Genomic DNA, 20,150 nt, shown 5'->3' with positions numbered 1-20,150 from the left:
CCATAATCGAATCGAACAGATGTGTATGTCGATTCTCGTGGATACACATTCAAAAATGGGAAAATGTGTTTTGAGATTGTGTAAGAGCCGAAGTGTATTTTGCGAGGTGTTCACTACTATAATAGTAATTCATGCTGGAGCATTTATTATTATGGTTTGAGAGAAAAGTTGGTGTATATACTATGATGACTGGAAGAGTATTCTATGTTATATACACAAACGTTGCCTAACTTTTGATTGTATATTTTCTCAACCATCAGATCTGTTTGGGCTGTCTGAGAGTGAAGTAATTCCACTTGCTTTTTTTATATTGATAGGGGGTTGAAACCGAATGGTATATAAATACACCAGTGAAATTCCTCTTTTGATGTCAAATATATTATACAAAAGAGTGGAAAATCGGTGCGCGCGGAAGTGGTTTTTTTCTTTCAAGTGAGTTGTCGTAGGTGGTGTGTTTTTCTTGTTGGTACAATCGGGGGAAAAAAAGAAAGAAAACGATCGCTGTATCAAGTCGAAATAAAAAGTGTTTTTTTCGATTCGGTTTACATTTGTTTTTCTGTTGACAATTAAACATTTCGCAATCTGCAATCATAAAAATGGCTACTCGAGTCTAGAGGTCAGAGTTGAGGAAGCAAAAATATTTATACTGAAAGTCGGTTTACATTTTTTGATAGAAATGACAGTGTATAGTGTTACATATAGTAACTGTATATAAATGTAACTGCACTATATATCCTCGTTCATATAGATACACTGAAAGTATACATATATGCTCGTACGCGTAGAGTATTTATATAAATAAAAAAAAATCTTTCGGTGAATTTTTGCTGTTTGAAGAAGGAAAAAAAACCTAGCAATTCAATAAACCAGCGACAAAGCAATTTTTAGACCCAGAGAAATCGTTATAAAAATTTACTTGTTCAAACAAGTAAAACAAGATAAATATTGTTTTTGCTGATACGATATATCGAGCGACACACAACAGCAGAGAAGGAAAGAAAGAAAAAAAAAATTAAGAGGAAAAACAACTTTATTTTTGAACCACAGCGTTTGTTATCGAAACAATATCAACGGAGAGGTGTTAGTAAGCAACAATATAAAAAAACAGCTGGTTCTTGGATCGGTCAAAATAATGTTGAAGTATTTAACTCATAAACTCCGCACACAATCAATCAATGAAGACAACGTACAGGAAAAGGTTCGTATACCGAAAAAAAAATGTTTTTTTTTATTACATTCGAATTCTATCCGCTCTTTCATTTCCTATATTCCCATTGCATATGATGGATTCGTAAATTGATATGAAGACGAAAAAAATTGAACTCTAAAACACTGTGACTGAATAGCTACGGTCACAGTGGTTTTTTCTACCAAAAAGCCGACAAGTAATTTATGCATTGAAATGAAAACCCAGGCAACAAAAAATTATTAACTTTGAAGGTCACAAAAGAAAATGGCTGCTCGTGAATTTGTGTAGTTTTTGTGTGCTACACATTTTGAATGTATTTTTTTTCGCTTGCCTGAAATTTTGTTCCAAAGAGTCAGACGCAAAGAGAACAAAGAAATATCATCTTTGTACGGCTATATAGAAAAGTACAGTGCATATATACATCATGTATATGTGAAAACGATGAGTGAATTGTGTGTAGGCTATACTACACACCAGAAATCATCATGACGTATCCAGATTAAAACATGTTTTTCAACTTGCATAATATTTTTGCTGGTTAAACCACACACTCCCATATTGTATATTTTGTCGGTGAATTTTTTTTTACTTCTTTTTTATCTCGTCTTTGAACTTTTTTTTTTCTTTGTTACGAAAATGGTGAGCCACAGATGAATAAGTGTATGGTTTTGTCGATACTCTAGCCAATTCTTTTGTGGGAAATAGCTACGATCAAAACTCAATCTTCATTTGTTCAGTGGGTGACTCGGGTGTGGGATCTCTAGTTTATCGTATATATTCTGAAATTCCTTTTTTTTCTAACAAAAAAAGTTCGATTCATGGATTCAATAGTGAATTATCTCTCTCTCTCTCTTTTTGCATATAGAAAATTCATGATAGTGTATGTGTTACGAGAAAATGTGCTCGGATTTTTCGTTTCGGCAGAGAGAAGAAGTTATATCATAGAATTTTATGACCATTTTACACACAGCCATACATACCTACCCGCACACACACCTTCACCCATTTTCACATGTTCGACTGACTTAACGAGTTTACTATAATATTTACGTTTTATGAAAGAAATTGATGTAACATCTTTTCCTCGGAACATTTGTATTTTGAACCAAATTTTTTTTTGTTCGTTGATTTTGTCGCTAGCGCAGAGAAGAAGAGGAACACACATTATCAACACTCTCTTTCCGCATTTTGGCACATATGGGGAGCAAGATATAGTGATCGCATTTTAAGCATTTTTATTTCCAACTGGTATATGGTGTGTGGTACATATTGTGTACGTACGTATAAATCGAGACCACTCTGCATAATAATAATATACATTTTCGGATTGTGTGAATTTTTCCTTGTGCAGATGGATAAAAATATTCGAAATTTACTATGAACGCGTGTGGAATGTTACGTTTATTCGTGGAAAGATGTGAAAAAGTTAGAAATATTTTTTTTCCTACTCAATTCGATTTATACTTAGGTGCTTCTTAGTATAATTTAAAGTTTTTTTTTAAATCCATAAAATGTGCAAGAATAGAAATGAATTGTTTATTAATAGAATAGAAAAAGTTACATTTTCTCAGGCACACCGTTTCATTATAATGATTATAAGTATATATACAATCGCTTTAAGAAAAAATGCTCGCCAACGTTAAAATGAAATTGAATTATAACTTGGGTATGGGTTTATTATAGAGTCATTTCTATAATATATAAACAGCCGAGTACACCATTCATTCAAGGTTATACCGATTCTATACTATACCTCTGTGTGTGCGATAGAAAATGTGTATTTATACAGCTAGGAAAAGAAATGTAATATTTTTCGTTAAGGTGGTTCGAATATGGCGAATATAATCGGATACGTGCTGATTGTTTATTTTTCTTATATTCAACCGTTTATTCAGCCTGATCGAACTCACACATGAACCCCGTGATCGGTTCTACCGTTCAATGGATGTCCGTTTCCAAAGCTTTTGTCCCTGAAAAAAAGCGGTGTCGGACCCTTTTTTTTGCTCCTCTCCTGAGTAAATATATATATATTTTATGACGTTTGCTTTTTGATGGGAAATTGAAAATGCATGGGTTATAGCGTGGGTGGATAATATCTGGGTATAGAGACTGCATTGTCGAGGTAACCCATTAACTACATCTGTATATATTATCTATGTAGTGTGGAAACAGTCGTCGATATGTATCTTGCGTGCGTACGATTTTATGGATGAAATATCCTTCGGAATTGGTTTTATGTTCCACCATCAATAACTTGAAAGTTTTTTTTTATATAATTTTTGAAGCGCTCGGGGATTTAATTATTTAGTAATGTGGTCATGTATGACCTTCGAGTGTTGTGTCGTGAATTTTGCTCGTTTACAGTAAAGTATTAGTAACAACTATTTAACTCCCGTAACGCCTACACATAACAGTTATATGCTAAGGACGAAGTAGGTAGTTGTTGGTGGCGTTGAGAAATCAGGGCTTGAATATTGCAGAAAATCATTGAGAAAAAGTCAGGTCACCAAAATTAATTGAATGAAATTGAATGCTTGACAAAATAATGTTAGTCGTATGCAAGTTTCTTCAAGCCGCTAACAATATCCACTTAAAGTACTAGATTTGTTAAATGTCGCGCACAAAATATTTTCCATTTAAATTCCAAATCAAGCACTTCAAAGACGATGAAACATAGGTAAATGTGGGGTGAGCTTGTGGAATTGGTAAAACTGTATAAACGTTCATAGTTTTCGCAGCTGTTTTCATTCTCATGCATTATTTGACGTCACACCGCGGTTATTAAGTACAATTTCAATGTATATCAGCGTTCTCTGTTTTTATTTTCACTGATGCTCCTTTTCTACAAATTCTTACATGCTATTAATTATCAAAATTTACACGTCGGAAAGCTGGGAATTGTTTTCAAATTAGACCATTAGTTAATATGGTGGCACATTTAAGACGAATCGACGTAACGCTAAATTTTAGCCCAAATTTGTGCGAAAAATGATATGTTTTCGATGCTAACTTTGTGACCGTGTCCTTTCTGGAAGAAGTGGGACCATCGTTTAGTATCAAAATGTGTTGCATCTCAATTCTTATCGAATCTATTCAAAGCGACAGATCGAAACAAAATCTATTACTTCAATAGTTTGAACAAATATTTCATTATAAAAGGGACATAACAACATTTTTAGAGAAGTATGGACGCCGCATTGACATCCTGAGAGAATTTATTTTATTTCTTCAGATTTCAAGTGATAGGAACATATAATATTGTGATCAGTAAAAGATTCTTCTTTTAAGCTAGATGCTAGTGGGATGCAAATACTTTAAAATACATTATCAAAACATCCAATTGTACCCATATTTTACCTCTAACATGACACCCAATTGTTGGGCAAATTAGTGCAAGGAACCTTCAAATTTCTGTCGAATTGTTAGGCCATTTTTCCCAGTAAGGTTACCGTTTGTTCTGACGAAACACTCAATTGTTAGGACAATTTGTACGAGAAGTTGTTGTTATATGGGTGCAAATAGTTGTTCATACACTGTTTGCACCCTGATGAATTGTAGACTATTTGCTTCCGGGTGCAAGTTATGTATTTTAGACTTTGCGCACTCGGAGCAAATAGTATATCTTGGACCATTTGCATCCGGGGAAAAATAGTCACTTCGCTAAAATTAGAAGATTTTGTCTTATAATTTATAAAGTTTGTGGGCAACAGTCTCGGGTTCAGGCTTCTTGAAATTATGGGCGTGTTATCCACAATGATATTTTGTTCGGATATAGTTTCACGAACGAGAAACACAAATATTTTTTCGAGCTGAACTTAAATGTATAAATCTAAATAACTGAAAATCATTTATCTGGAATTACGTCAGTACCTGTTCAATTGTTTTCCTAAGCGATAAAAACAAAATTTTCAGAGTGTAATTTTCGACTTACCAATCGTATTGCATGTGATATGTACGAAAGTAATGTGTGAATACCTACAAACGTAAAGTGTCTCATCATTTCAAATATCTATATTCCGATAAGACCGATCCGCTATGTATACACATCCCCATATAACAATATGTTATACTTGGTTCGGGACACGTTTTGTTTAAAATTGCAATCTGTATATTAACAGTAAACGACCAGACGACCATAATACCGTGATTGTCAGACGATTTAAACGGTTTGTTTTTTTCGAAAAATTGTAATAAAAACAAGAAAATCGATAACACTTCAAATTTAAAGTCTTCCGAAAATATATTTTATGGAAAATAAAGTGATAAAGTCATGTTCAATTATCGTAAAATGCGAGGTGTAAAGAAAGTGGCTTTTCGGTCACACATCTTATCGCCTCGCTTTTTTTATCACACAAAACCGTCATTGATGTTTTGTTCAGGTTTTTTTTTGTGAAGAGATCAGGCATTATAGATAATGTGTTGAAAAACAAGTTTCTGTTAGATCTTCACTCTGAGATTAAAAATATCCACTTGAGTGGGCAATGCTTATCATTGTCCGTAATTGTCTGATGTTTTTTTTGTGTGCTGCTTCTCTTCTGTTGATAAAATTTTATTTGAAATGTTGGAGGCGTGTCACTCCAATGAAAACGAAAGCATATGACGCAACATTTTTGCCTCAATTTAATCGATTTTTATCAAATTGAAAGAAAGAGTAAAACGAACCGAGAGACCTTAATAATAAAATAATCCCGTTGTGAGCCATAAAAATGAAGTTCCTGGAAGCCAGTCATCCGATAACTCAGCCAAATTTATCTTTGTTTTCGCCTTACGGACCTTTGAACTGATTTTCATATCAATGGGACTTTCGAATTATACACTTTGATAGGAACACAAAACGAAAAATGATTTACCATCGCGAATACGGATCTTGTATGTTGGATTGATGTTTCTTTTTCTACTTTTTGAATGGTAATATTGATAGTGTCTTATCGGACGAAAATGCCACTCATAATTATATTACATCCTTATCATAATTTGAATTGTTCTGTGAGTAATCCTGTCGTAATACTGAAGATTAATGAACAACCAACGGAGCATCATTTATGTGTAGGAAAATTCCATAACTTTTTTTCTATTGAAAATTTCACCAAAAAAAACTTTTTTCAAAGTATCGTCGAAATGAAGGCACTGGCTACCAAAGAACCCACTGTACAATTTATGCTAATAAAATCTATAAGGTCGAAAATTGAAACTTTATTACAAAAATTAGAAAAAGGCCAACCGGACAGGATGATGCCAGTAAGCCCAATCTGGCCATATCGGTCCTGAATGTAGGATATTGTTTGACACGAAAAAAAAGAGAAAATACCCAGCCACAGCCACACTTTTGGTTTTCGTCCTATTAGTGTTGTAACGAAGGTTGTTGCATTTACTTGAAAACGTTTTCCATGTTTTCCGAATTTAGTTTGTTGATTAAAATGGACAAGTTTGTGGTTGGAAAGGATTATCTTTTTGTCAATATTTCCTATCTACACAAAACCGACTGCCGACATGCAATATAAATTAGCATTTTGGGAATTGAAAATGTGTGCTAGTCAAGCACAATGTTAACGCTACAACTAGAAGTATACAAAAGTCGATGTGATCCATTTTCTTAACTAAATGGCACAGTTACTGAGTCTTCCTGCAAAATTCATATTAACTTCGTATGTAAAGTAACACCGTGCCATGGAAGATGGCAAATTTTAAATATCCAACAACAGCATAGTCACGTCAAAGCTAGCAGGCGGAATAATGTCATTTTCCGATAAGCGGGAGGAGGAGGAAGAAGAAACAACTATAGAGGAAATGGGGTATACAAGTCCACTTTCCATTTGATCAAAGAAGAGGAAATTATATCAAATTGAGAGTAAAATGCCAAAGTAATTGAAAATTTACTTTAGGTTGTTTGTAAATTTACATCGAGGGTAAATTGAAGGAAATGATGATGGAATGAAAAACGTATTGAGCACGATTCGGTGTAGTGTTGTTTGCATCTTGAGAATTTTATAATAACAAAAATGATAAATTAACTGACAACGTTCAATAACATGCAGGGCTGTCGTTTTCCTTTTTCATTAATTGAAAGTAATTAAAAGCAACTCTTGATGATACTTCCTTCTTGTACCATAATTTCAATCAAATTTCAGCCCTTGTAGTTTATATACAGTCTCCGAATTCCTAGGTTCTTCAACGTCTTAATTCAGTGATTGTTCATGTTTTCTACATTTTTAACCTGTCACCTGCAATTATCTGGTCTAGTACTTCTTTCGGTGAAAGAATTTTCAATCGATTGATTTGGAATCTTTTACTTCAATTCGGTGAACATGAATTTTGTTTATATAAGACCGTATCAGTCAAAGATTGTCGTTTATTTTTGTCGTCGTTATCTATAGCAGTTGAATAGCCATCAATTTGTCATGATGACTGTTGGATATTTTTGATCACGTCAATCTTAGTTTCACGGGTATTTTGCAGGTCTGATAAAATTTGAACCAAAAGTATACCACAGAAAAACCCGTTGTCACGATAAAAAATAATCTGCTGGACTTTCATGTTGCCACAACGATTTATACCAAAATTTAGTATCTTTTTCGCCAGGGAAACGTTTTCCGATTTCTACGATTGATACTAAATTTTAATTGTCTCGAATTGTACAGCCTCAATACAGGTGGAATGAAACAGTAAGCAAGAAGAATATGATGTGAAGGGCCGTTTCAAATCTGTTATTCATTTGTTTAGGCCATCGAAAGCCATTTGAAATAAAATCTTTTACTTCATACGTAGTTAACCAATTTGATTACCTATAAGAGAGGAAAAATAGCTCATCGCCTATTGTTATCGTCGTTGTCGATAGCAGATGACTAAATTCGTTGGTTGTGCACTATACAACCGATTTCCAAATGTCAGACTAAACAATTTAAAAATGGATGTGATGTTAATACACTCAAAAATGGGAGGTCCTTGAACAAAACGATTCATGAGTTAGTAGTTCTACCGATTCAATTGATCGGGCAAAACCGAACTTAAAGTTTTTAGTTAAGTGCAAACTTACCGAAGAACATTTTGTTTCATCTTATTATCCTGAGGATAATATCTTCGAAAGTACAAGATACACGTTAAATGATAGGTATTGATTCAGTGGGTTAGGCGCTTAATATACAATAAGACAGGGGTCCCAAAGTGGGTTTTCGCGCTGTAAATTACAGGACGTCTAATGACCTTTATCCGAACAGTGTCGAATGTTCGAATAGCCTTGATCTTGATTTACTGACTAACAATATTGTACCGAAATTAGAATGCAAATCTCTCGGAAAAATCAAAGACAAGCTAAATTTTCTCTTATCTCATTACAGATTGACGGACATGATTCTGGAACCGAAAGCGATGGTGACTTAAATCATAGAGATGACATGCAGGAAGATATGGAATTAAGTAAGTAAAAATGGGAAAAGTTTTTCCACTTTCTTGGCAAAGGAAAACGGTTTTCACCAGTCTGGCCTGTTTATTTAGTAATACCACAATAAATTATCGAAGAAATTTCCGCTCAGCTCTCTTCTCAATATAGAACAATAAATTTTCATTGAACAGTTTTACCTCCCCGATTATTATTATTGCTATTATAAAGTACAAAGAAAGCTATTTTCCTCTATCGAAACTGTACTGAAACTCGTTGCACACAGTTCCTTTCCTACGGGCAAAACTCTGCTAACTGCTAACATAACATTTTTTCTCGAAAAATGTGAAATATTCATTTTCTTTCCATAGAGTTTTCCGAACAATAAATAATATTTATCTCAATTTAATTACGAAAATATATTACAATTATCATGTGGCAGACACTGTGTCGCCTATTTTTTGAAAACCGCGGAGCTGAACAACTGAAAAACTTACTTAGTACAATGGAGATGTGGCCCATAACTTTATATTCGTTTTCCAATGCAATTTCGCTTCTATATATTGCGTTCCGTGAAATACGAAATAATTGCATCAGTTGTATGAGTAATGAGTAGATAAACCGTAAATCCAGCATTATGAGAGTGTTATCGAAAGAATGCAATGGAATTTTCGAAAAATAAAAATAAAATTAGACAACAAAATCGCAGTGTTAATGAGTTATAAGCAAGTGGGCTATAAATAATGCATCATAAAAATGGGAAGAATAGAATTGATTCAAAGCATAAAATAAACATGATGTCGCTGTTGGTGTGGTTATGATTTGGATTTAATGGATGATTTTTATGGTTAATAAAGATTTGTAATGGGCCATCAGACTCGAATTTCGAGTCAGATAAAACTGGTGACAAGAAATTTTCCGGTTGGCAAACTTTTTGGCAGTAAAATCACAAGAATTTCACAACTCATGCAGTAACATGCTCTCGCATTCAGATTTCTTTTTAGTTACATTGTTGTTATGTCTTAGAATTAAAGCGATAATGCAGCTTTGCGAGGCGTTATCTCGTTTCAACTGAATTCCAGTTATAAACTGATTTCAGTAAAACCAATGTATGAGAACATATGTACACATCATTCGAGAGGAAAAATGCTGAATCTGACGCTGAGGTCATTTCAAGATCTTTTTCGTGTTTGATCGAAACTACTGCTTCACCAAAATACGACTCGACAAAAGTGAGACCTCACTAACAGCCTTTTTACGGTCAATAGCAAGTATGTAGTCTAGACCACCGGCTTAGTGTGAGGTATAAGCCACGCATCAAAGTATGCAAATATTATTTGAGGAAATCTAGGTACTTAATTGATATCTCGCCTAAACACAAATTCATTGATCGTGTACTTCCAGATGGAATTGTCTGGTACGGGAATCGAACCCGGATCGTTTTGACCGAGGGCTAGTATGAGATTTTTGAGACCGTGACGATATTGCGGAAATAATATTTCATAGAAAGAAAAGTGACCCATTGCGTACAACAAAGCTTGGACTAGGTTGAATCGAGTGGGGTAAAAAAATTGTTTGCAAACCTGACCTGCTCCGAGCTGTAGACTTAATTAATAGGAGATGACGTTAAGGATTGTAAGTTATTTAGTGAATACAAGAAACACGACTGCCTTTCATAGTATTGTTGGTTGACATATGTTTTACTAAATCAAAGGGCCGAGAACCTAAACGCTTCCTTCACTCATCGGTTCACGATTCCATTTCCGATGTTAATGAATAGCTATCAAGACTGATAAGTCCAAACCCTAAAACTATTATTCTAAGTGAGGCGTTTAATTCACCACCAATGCGGCCCGCGTTAGGGTTCTTCTAGTGCTTAAATACAAAAAGACACAAAACAAACGTTTTTCACTTCGTGACAATATGACTGATACCAATCTATGGACAGATGAGGAACGGAAAGTTATACGAGCTTTTTTGTTGATACAAGCAGAGTGCTTTACACAGAACAACTATCCTGAAGCCCTACGTTTGTCGATAAGAATCTGGCAACTGTTTAACTTTTAAAACATGTCATTCCATTGCGTGTGGTTCATTAATCCACAAAACGAAAATGCAATTTGTCATGCAAAAAAATTGCTGTGGTTCGGATCTTAAAACCACTCGCCCATTCCCACCCATTCTATCGCGTGACGTCACCTCTCCATAAAACATATAGAAGTTACGGATTATATTTTGCTGAAATCCAATCGGCTTCCGTACTACTGGAACCGTATATTTTAGTCAAATTGGAAACGAAATTTGTTTCACGACGTACATTTTAACTGTGCAGTAATGTTATTTGAAAAATCAAAATGTTTCAGTCCTTCAATAATTCCGATGCTGTGTAGCTGATGAAAATTAATTCCGAAATGCTTCACGACTTTACCCATTTTCCCGGCAAAAGTATAACGGAATAAGAGAGTACAAGAGCCAAAAATTATGACAATTTCATTATTGCCATTACGCTGGCTGAAATTGAGTTTGAAATCCATTTCCAGAGAATATTTCATTACAATTTATTCCATTACATTGCACATTGTGTGCATGTAATTGCTATCTTCCTATTTCCTACCCAGCTCTTTCTTTACCCATAGACAGTTTTTTTTTGTCGTATATTTTATATTTTGTGCGAGGGACAACCATAGAAACCGAGCATAGTTTACATTTACAGCATTTCCTAGCTTAACAGAAAAAGTCAATGGAACGAAGTTAGTAAATTCGGAAAATATTTCCAAAATACATTTTCTTTTCAATGGAGGAAAGCGTACATAAAACGAAAATACCATGAGACATCCGAATAAAATATTATTTCGTAAAGTAACTGAAGCATTTCCATCTAAACCACATAAAAAAGTTTAGATTATAGAACTAGTTATAGAATCATTCTATCTATATTCCACTATATACTATACATACACACCAAGCTCCACGCTGTACAAGTAAACAAGTATCAACAAAAAAATTCGAAAAATAAATCTCATTTCAACTTCACCAGTAATATTAATACGTGCAAAGTGTAATAAAGGTTCTTGCAGTTTTGATGGAATATTTGTTGGAATGGAAATATTTTTCTCGGATTGTGCTTGAGCTTTCTTATCCGGAATTTTTCATATTTGATCATCGATATTATCAATTAGTAACTTGCTTCCATATGTACTTTTTATATATTCATGGACACATTTCCTGTGCTTTGACTTACTTAACGACTTGTGCCTAAAACAATCACTTCTCAGCGCTCAAAGAATAAGACTTTTATCAATGGTTAATTCCAGCAACGAACGCTAATATATCAGTGTCAAATAACGGTTTATTCTCTCAAAATAGTGTCAAATGAGTTGTCAATTTCACAAAGCTAACCTCAAACAATGACAGCTCCATATAAATTTTTGTAACATTGTTGTTAGCTTTGTGAAAATGACAGCTCATTTGACATTTCAAACGACATTGACAATGATCTATTCTGATTACAAATGAATATAGTGGTAGGACTCATGAGACACAATGAAGCCTGCTAAGGAGGGACTATTTTTGTTAGAACTTTTTACAATATTTTCCTAAATTTCTCGAAATTTTCCTAAAGTTTTCCATATTTTCGTAGTTTTTCCGACTTTTCTCGATTTTTCCAACAATTTTACCGAACTTTCCTACAATTTTACCGAACTTTTATAAATTTACTTACTATTTACATGAACTTTCCTACGATTTTGCCGGATTTTCTAAGAATTGTGATGAATTTTCCCAAAATTTTCTCGAAATTTCCAACAGTTTTCATGAATTTCCAGAATTTTCCAACAACTTCCCCGAATTTTCAAACTATTTTTCCGAACTATCCAAACATTTTCCTCAACTATCCTGCGATTTTCTTGAATTTTCCCGAATTTTCTTATAATTCATATGGAAAAATGTTTTTCAAAAGAATAGTTTCGGTAGCTAAGTAGACTGTTACAAGAAATATATCACCACCAGTCATGTAACCGTTTGAATAATTAGCTTTGGATGAGACTAAGTGAGAAATAAAAACTGGATAATGTCCTCCATGTTGGCACAACCAAAAACTCTGTTCGGGTATTACCCAGTTGGTGCTGTGATCCAACTAACCAACAAGTTTTTGAATTTTTTTTCCATAATCCATACGCCAGGAGTACGACATGTGACATGAACCGTTCCTTTATCTGAAAATTTGCAGTAATCCAATATATAGCGAACAAAATTTCACTCTTGGATGCTTTCTTTGCGATATGTGTGTACGTACACATACGTTTTATGTGGACAGTTTACACAAAGGAAGCATCAAGAGTTATTCCGATCAAACATTGTAAAATAAAAAGGAAAACCTTAGCGCCAGTAATGCAGTAGCTTTTTACATCTTTTTGCTGAGTTATAGAATAGAAAAATAGCACACACAAAAATCGACTGCACCATGCACCAGTCAAGTGTAGTATACGTTACTACGTCCATTGATAGATAACCGATTAAGTGTTCATACGATGAACATGAAATTGGAATGGAAAAATGAAAAAGGATTTTTCTTCTGTATATGTGTGTGTGTATGTGCTGCCAGCAACGATTACTTTTTCCGACACAAACTCAAATAAAGTAAAAATATTGAAGAAAAATAGATTGGATTTCACGCTCGGTAGCTTAATTTTGAGTCGTTGTTCTTACATTGCTTTTTATATTAACGTAAGGTGCTGGATCTTCACAATCAACTACCCCATTCCCCCACTATAATCTCCATTATTGATCAAATACCTACGGGCAATTTTCCGTACGCCATCTGAAGGATAACGTTAATTGTGTTGATTAGGTGTCCCTTGTGTAATGACTAATGTGGAAATTACTACACATTTGGTTGAATTGAGATACCTAGGGCGCTGACAACAGAAATAAACAAATGTTGGATGTTTCACGACTCAAGAAACAGGCATTTCATATCTTAGTGAATAATAATACAAAACTGCTGTGAAGCACATAGTCTGAGTGAGAAAATACGCTGTGTGAAGCACATCATCATATGTAACCATGAGACGGAAAATTTTAATTTTTTTCTCGTAATTTTGCTGAATAACACAAATTTACAACAGACGATACCTCACTTCGAATGCCATCAACTAAATATCCATCTTAGATTTCATCGATGAAATTGAGGTAAAATTTCAGTGAAGGACTACATGCCCTGCTTTTCCTTGAAGTACACGTCAGCTAACAAAAAAAAACTTGAATGAGAAAAATTCATAATTCATAACGACCAATATTACGCTTTGGTATACACAAGACGAACACAAAAAATCATCTTCATCGAATCCATCTGTCCGGGGTGGGCTTGAGGAGGTTACGGTTACAATTGAAAATACACTTCGACTTGTTACCACAGATAACCCGAAGGAGAGTTCAACGAGTTTTCTTCTCCCATCAACTTCAATTCAATAGTATTTTTCCGATTGCATAGCATTGGGTTAGCATAGGAGAAATGATAATCCCGCTAATAGAACACTTCTATTCAACCGAGTAAAAGTAAAAACTATTTCGATCACTACGGTATGGCTTTGTTATTTGCGAAATGGAGAAGATGGCTTTCGAAACGGTGGTGGTGGCGTATGTATACGATTTGTTAAAGAGTAGCAGTGTACGGATGGTTATAGGTTTGGCGTTTAACAATCAAGTATATCTGTAGACATAAAGTACATTGTAATGTAAGTGGGTAAGATGTTAAAAGTAATAAGTTGATTTCGGTTGATAAGCATTTAATTTCCTGTTTCTCTATACATTGTGTGTTCGGGATGATTTGGTAGCGGGGCGATGTTTACCAGTTACAATAGGAAGGTGGTGTGTAGAGATATATGTGTATAACCATTACGAAAATTGTAGAATGTGATCGCATCCACAATTTCTATCCTACACAAACGTATCCACTAAAGCCTATGATATAGCAGCGCTTTACGTTGGATAAATACAGAAGTGGATTTTGAAACGATGAATGATGAGCCGACGAAGAAACGGTTTTGCTGATTACATAGCAGCAGATTAGAAGCGAACCATAAAATGAAATCGATAGATAATGCGGTGTTTATTCAGTTTTCTCAGTCAATAGATGACAACCGACTCAAGTTCTCTGCTGTATACATAAGTATAGAATGGTGAATGGTTGGATGTGGAAGCATTTTGTTTCTGTAACGAAATTGAATTATAAATTATATCCGAAAATGTTCGCTGGGTGAAGTAATATTTCTCTTGGAATTACTTCATTAATTTGAAATGGCTTTTCAAGTAGTTTTAATGCCAAAAAGTACACAGCATGTGTATTATGGGTGGCGGTATATGTATATGGTAGGAGAATGTTGTTGTGCGGTTATACTAGGATGTTTAACCAAGAAAATAACGTAAAACGATACAAGCAATTTACTACGGATAGTCTAACCATGGGATAAATTTATTCTGCTATTGGATGGTTGGGAGGTGCCAAGTTGTCTTGCAAATTTTCGGATTAAATTACTTAAATAATGCATGTAGGTTATTCAAATTCCAAGTACTTTATCTAGTTGCCTCGTTTCGTTTTATTGTTTTAATCTTATGATCCAATGATAAATGGCATAAACAAATTATCAAGTGCATCTCTTCTGTAATGTTTAACGTTAAATACTTGTCAAGTTATCGCGCTCCATGATGATGATACACATGGAAAATAATAATGGAGCTTAGAGCAGTGTGTAGAAGATTGCAAACATTTTGTTGGGATAACTCTGTTTTGCTCTGGTTGATGACTGTATGTAAATTAAGCTTAAAAATTAAATTGGAACAATCCTGTCGGGTGTGTGTTGATGGGAGCCAAAAACCGACCCGATCTCGAAATTTACATTGTAAAAGGGACACATTAAGTGAGACATACAAACCACTTCATATATGCAGACACGTAACTCAATTATGTCATTCCGTTCCATTGGTTGTGTTAAAGTTGTGAAAGGAGGTAATAACATCGTCTTCAGACAGTTTCGGGCATCAATAAATTTTTGTCGTCAATTAATTTTAAAGTGAAACTTTGGAACTGAAAGACAGTTTAGTCTAGTGACGCTCGCCATATCGATACATTTCTGTGCTTAACCTTTTAATGACGGTAAGCGTATCACGATTAATCCATAAATCTGTTACTTCTTTTGTTCAATTTTGTTTGGCAGGTTTTTGATAGAGAATCTGTTACTTCATTAGGTTTAACATATTTTTAACTATGTCAGACAACATTCACTGAAAGTTATCGCTTCCTTCTTCCGGTAATGTCGATGACGGATGACTATAATGTATAATGTTTCGCAAAGGTCTTGATGTGACAACTGTGACAATCAAATAAAAAAGATTTTTTCGAGAAAAACAAATATCAAAAAAAGTTGAAAAAATTGAAAAAATTTCTCGATAAAACTTTGGAAATTCTAGATAAAATTACTCCATTACTACAAGATGATTTCTTGACTTCATCCAACTAATTTTATTTGTTTTACCATTTTAGGTTCTAGTTCTCGACACGATACATTATCTCCGACAGATACTGTTGGTTCATCAGAGTCACCAGCATTTCTAGGACCACCTCACCTACTCTACGACCAGCACAGTTCCGAAGAAGAGTTGGAAGTGATAAATGGTGTGTCAGTTGAATCTGAAGTCGATTCGCCCAAACGGTCTAATTCAACTTTAATTGTCGAGAATCGAAAAAGATCCCTAGCTCAAAGTTCTGATGATGAAGTAAGTGGCGGCTCGTTCAGTGTCTTTTTTTCGGTTTTCTAATTCTATTCTGTTTGTACCAAAACAGGTACGAAATCTACTGGAACATGGACAGGCTCCGGTCAATTTTCGTACATCACCGCCATTGGAGGCATTAAAACCGAATCGTGGCCATATTCAGCGCGCAACCACACCTTTAGTTCTAAAAACTGACCGTGGAATTGGAAGTATTAGAATTTCATGTGATAGTCCAGCCATTTCGATGGACGTTAGATCTATTAGTCCGCCGGCGAAATTTTTCCATTGTGCAGTTTCGCCGCGTCGACGACCACCTAGGCACACATCGCAACGATTGCAACGACCACATAGGCCATGCTTAGATTTTGATAAAATGCAGCAGGTACGAAACGCTTTCTACGAATCTATTTGGTTGGTTGTGTCGAAGTGATTCGGTAGTTTTGAATAGTTTACACGATGAGCTCCTTTCGCCCCTTAACATTGTTGTTTCTTACAAACCTCGTGATCAGAGATTACGCTAACCCTTTCCTTTTCAACAATCTTCATAAATGTACCGGATTACGTGACGTAATCGAGGAAAACTCAATTACAGAAATTCCTTACAGTACACCACAAGCAACCTTACAAGAAACCATGACGGTTCTGACAAATTTGAACCTTTTCGAGTGGGGCAGGGAATGGGGGTGTGGATTCAAAAATTCAATAAAATAGCATCAGTTGTGTACGGCCACATTGGGTAGTGTAGTACCTTGACCAAAAGCAAGGTTTTATATAATCAAGTTACCCAAATCAATCTTCAGGGCAGAAAAAACAGAAATGATAGTCCCAATGCTGCAACATTTATTGTTGCAGCAATACAGGACCGGCACAGCTTTCATGGTTTGTCCGGTAAGGCCATAAAGTTGACACGCTTTGCCGAAAATTAATTACGTCCAGTCATTGTTGTGGTTTTCTAATCGCGATATGTTTTATCTTACGCTGTTAATCACTTCCTTCTTATCTGCTAAATTTCCAATGACAAATTGCAATACAAAATCGGACATTTTCACAAAAACACACTTTTTATCCTCCATATTTCGATCCACATATCACCAGCCAACATGTTGTCATTAAAGAGGTACAATTTAAGACTTTAAACCACTCGGTACTAAACCGATTTTCACAAACTTTTTTTCTTCTGAACGTTCTCACTCCGTACTGTGAGATCTAAATTACAATAACCACTAAACAGTATGAGGAATCTCAAGCTAAAAATGTTCTTTGTGATTGGAAAGACGTATGACTCTTGGAATGAAACGCTGAGCAGGGCAAATGCATCACCATTTTATGTAAAATCTTCTACTTCATTTGTTTACGACGATCACTAATGGTTTCCATTCTTTTCACCCCATCCAGCTGAAGGCGCGTTCAGTAACAGCATGGCGACATAATAACGAACACGCTGGCGAACTATCCGTGTTTTGTTGGTGATGAACGGCGATCCGATCACGTTTGCAAATGCCATTTAAGGGATACCAATTGCGTGACGGTGAATTCCAAAAAGACTTCTCTAGAAAGATCAATTCAATATTTTATTGTGAAATTTATTACTCTTATTATTACAAGTATAATTGCTGTGTAGTGAAAAGGATGGAGAAAACGAAGGAGAGAGAAAACAAAAACGGAAAGAAAGAAGAGAGAGAGAGAAAAAACAACTTAGGAGAAAGAAAAGACAATGTTAAACCAATGTAAAAGAAATTCATTTTTATCAAACAGAAAAAACAGCAACAGCATTGTGGAAAAGACTTTTATTCAATTAATTGAAAATTGAGCAAAGAAAATAGAGAGAAAGAAGAGAGAAAAACTGACACAAAATTTAGTTTCAGTAAAGTGAATCAAACAAACTGATCAATATGGGCCATTCTAAGACTAATTAGGTAGAGATATCAGACAGCGATGGCAACATCACTTAGTCCAAAGCGCGTAACTACCATGTCTCTGGATCTACTCAACTTTTTTTCCCTGGCTGTTAGTTGTATTTGGTTAAATTTTGTTAATGGTTCTGAAGATATGGTCGAGAAACCAAACAATTTCTCAGAGCAAATTTAAAAGAAAAAATATCAAAATGTCGGACCTCTGTATGTCGGAAAGTGATGGAAAAAAATCTCTACTGGTTTGGACTGGGGAAATGTTTTGATTTGATTTGTTTAGAGACCACACTAACAGCCCCTTTTCAGTCATTAGCAAATGTAGCCGGAACCACTGGCTCAGCGTCACTTCCAAACCACGCCTCGAAGTATGCAAATGCTCACTGAGGAAAACTGATTGCTTAATTTATGTCTCGACTAAATGTAGACTAGACATATGCACATAAATTCGTCGAACGATTCATTCAATGTGTGAATCGTTGCAGAGACGCCAAGCACACCGCAGCTACAAAACAATGAATCTTGAGTGAACTTTAGGACGTTGTTATCGCTAGAAAAAGTCTGTGTGAAAATGTCTGACACTGGAATCGAGCCCGGATCATAGTGGTGAAAGGCTAGTACGTCTACAAAACCAAAGAAGCTGATTTTTATTTTCAAAAACCTTTTTTATGTCGTTTCACCCTCCAGAGCGTAGGTGGTTATCGTTACCATAGGATTTTTCGAGCGTATCTTTCGAACTAACAGTCGAACTGACTTGATACAGGGCTTGAAAATCAGAAATTATTTTGGCCTACAGGGAAAGCTATTTGATAAAAATCAGTTGTGTTGTTATGCAGATTTGGTAGTGACCTTTGGTAATCTTGACCACAATATGTAAAAATGAAATGAAAGAAAAGCCCGACTCGGATTCAATCGATTTATTTTATTTGAAAAGAATTTTCTCTTTCGGCTGTTCGCTTGAAAAATGAATTTTACAAATTTCTTTCAATGATAACAAAGAAATATATTTTACAAAATAAAAATGTAAGTGAAAAAAACAAACAAACAAACCATTTGAATCTTTGGTGTAAAATGATCTTTCTTAAAGCAAAGAAACTTGATTTACAATTTTTCGTATTTTCTCTGCCATGTACAATACTTTTAAAGTGTAAAAAACAAAAACAAATAAAAATGCTAACCAATAATGCATGGAAGCAGCAAAAAATAACAACAAGAAGGAATACAAAAACAAACCAGAAGATAATAAAAAAAATTGCACATTCAAAGCTAATTTAGTGATTTCTATCAATATTTTTATTTGAGTCAAACGTTATTAATAGGAGTCAAACTAAGCAAAACAAGAAAATGTAAAAAATAAAAAAAAAATTCAAAATTTCATTTCGATAATTTAACAGCAAATTATCGAATAGCTAGCCTGTTAAACTCTGATGAATGCCTAAGTAGACATCCAACTTTTACATGTTCCAAAATGAATAAACTATTTCCAGCATTTGTCTTTAGTGGTTCGGAGAGAGAGCGAGACAGACAAGTGTGACGATTAGAGCGATATAAATTGAAAGTGTTTTTACGAGTATAACATCGAACTAAACCGGGTTTTTGAGAAACTGCTCTACGAGGTTTACCCTAGTAGTCAGTTTCGAACCACAGTCTCACTTTTCCAATATATTCTATCTCACTCTTTCATCCATCGAAATTCGTATACAAGACAAGGATGCCACTATGGAATATTTTCGTGGAATCTCTGTCGAAGTATTTTATAGTCTAGTGTTGTACACTTGATGTTTAATGGGTGAAAGAATGATAGAAAATATTGCAAACGTTAGACTGTGGTTCGAAATTGTCCACTAGGACAATTAACTTAAATTTGACTGCGGCGAAAAGCGGAAAATTATCAGCGAATGAATACTAC

The 20,150-nt window shown here is 34.7% G+C and overlaps 1 protein-coding gene across 2 annotated transcripts; it reads left to right on the top strand.

The window, feature by feature from the left end:
• Nucleotides 1–250: 250 nt before the first annotated feature.
• Nucleotides 251–19,595, top strand: LOC119078773. Of its 2 annotated transcripts, none has more exons than XM_037186483.1 (5): nt 251–1,198; nt 8,524–8,602; nt 16,105–16,337; nt 16,405–16,716; nt 17,730–19,595. In XM_037186483.1, exons 1-5 carry the CDS (start codon nt 1,133–1,135, stop codon nt 17,802–17,804), a joined length of 765 nt encoding a protein of 254 aa, XP_037042378.1. In that variant the 5' UTR covers nt 251–1,132; the 3' UTR covers nt 17,805–19,595. The 2 variants fall into 2 exon arrangements, with proteins under 2 accessions (XP_037042378.1, XP_037042379.1); XM_037186484.1 differs by lacking the exon at nt 251–1,198 and adding an exon at nt 2,412–2,614.
• The last annotated feature ends 555 nt before the right edge of the window (nt 19,596–20,150 follow it).

The sequence above is a fragment of the Bradysia coprophila genome, unplaced genomic scaffold (assembly GCF_014529535.1).
Source record: "Bradysia coprophila strain Holo2 unplaced genomic scaffold, BU_Bcop_v1 contig_297, whole genome shotgun sequence".
NCBI lineage: Eukaryota > Metazoa > Arthropoda > Insecta > Diptera > Sciaridae > Bradysia > Bradysia coprophila.
The sequence above is the reverse complement of the archived record's forward strand: the minus strand, read 5'-3'. Positions and strand labels throughout refer to the sequence as shown.

Coding starts and splice junctions, on each gene's coding strand:
- LOC119078773 (XM_037186483.1), top strand. CDS start 1,133: ATGTTGAAGTATTTAACTCATAAACTCCGCACACAATCAATCAATGAA. Junction 1,199..8,523: donor AAGACAACGTACAGGAAAAG/GTTCGTATACCG, acceptor ATCTCATTACAG/ATTGACGGACATGATTCTGG. Junction 16,717..17,729: donor ATTTTGATAAAATGCAGCAG/GTACGAAACGCT, acceptor CACCCCATCCAG/CTGAAGGCGCGTTCAGTAAC.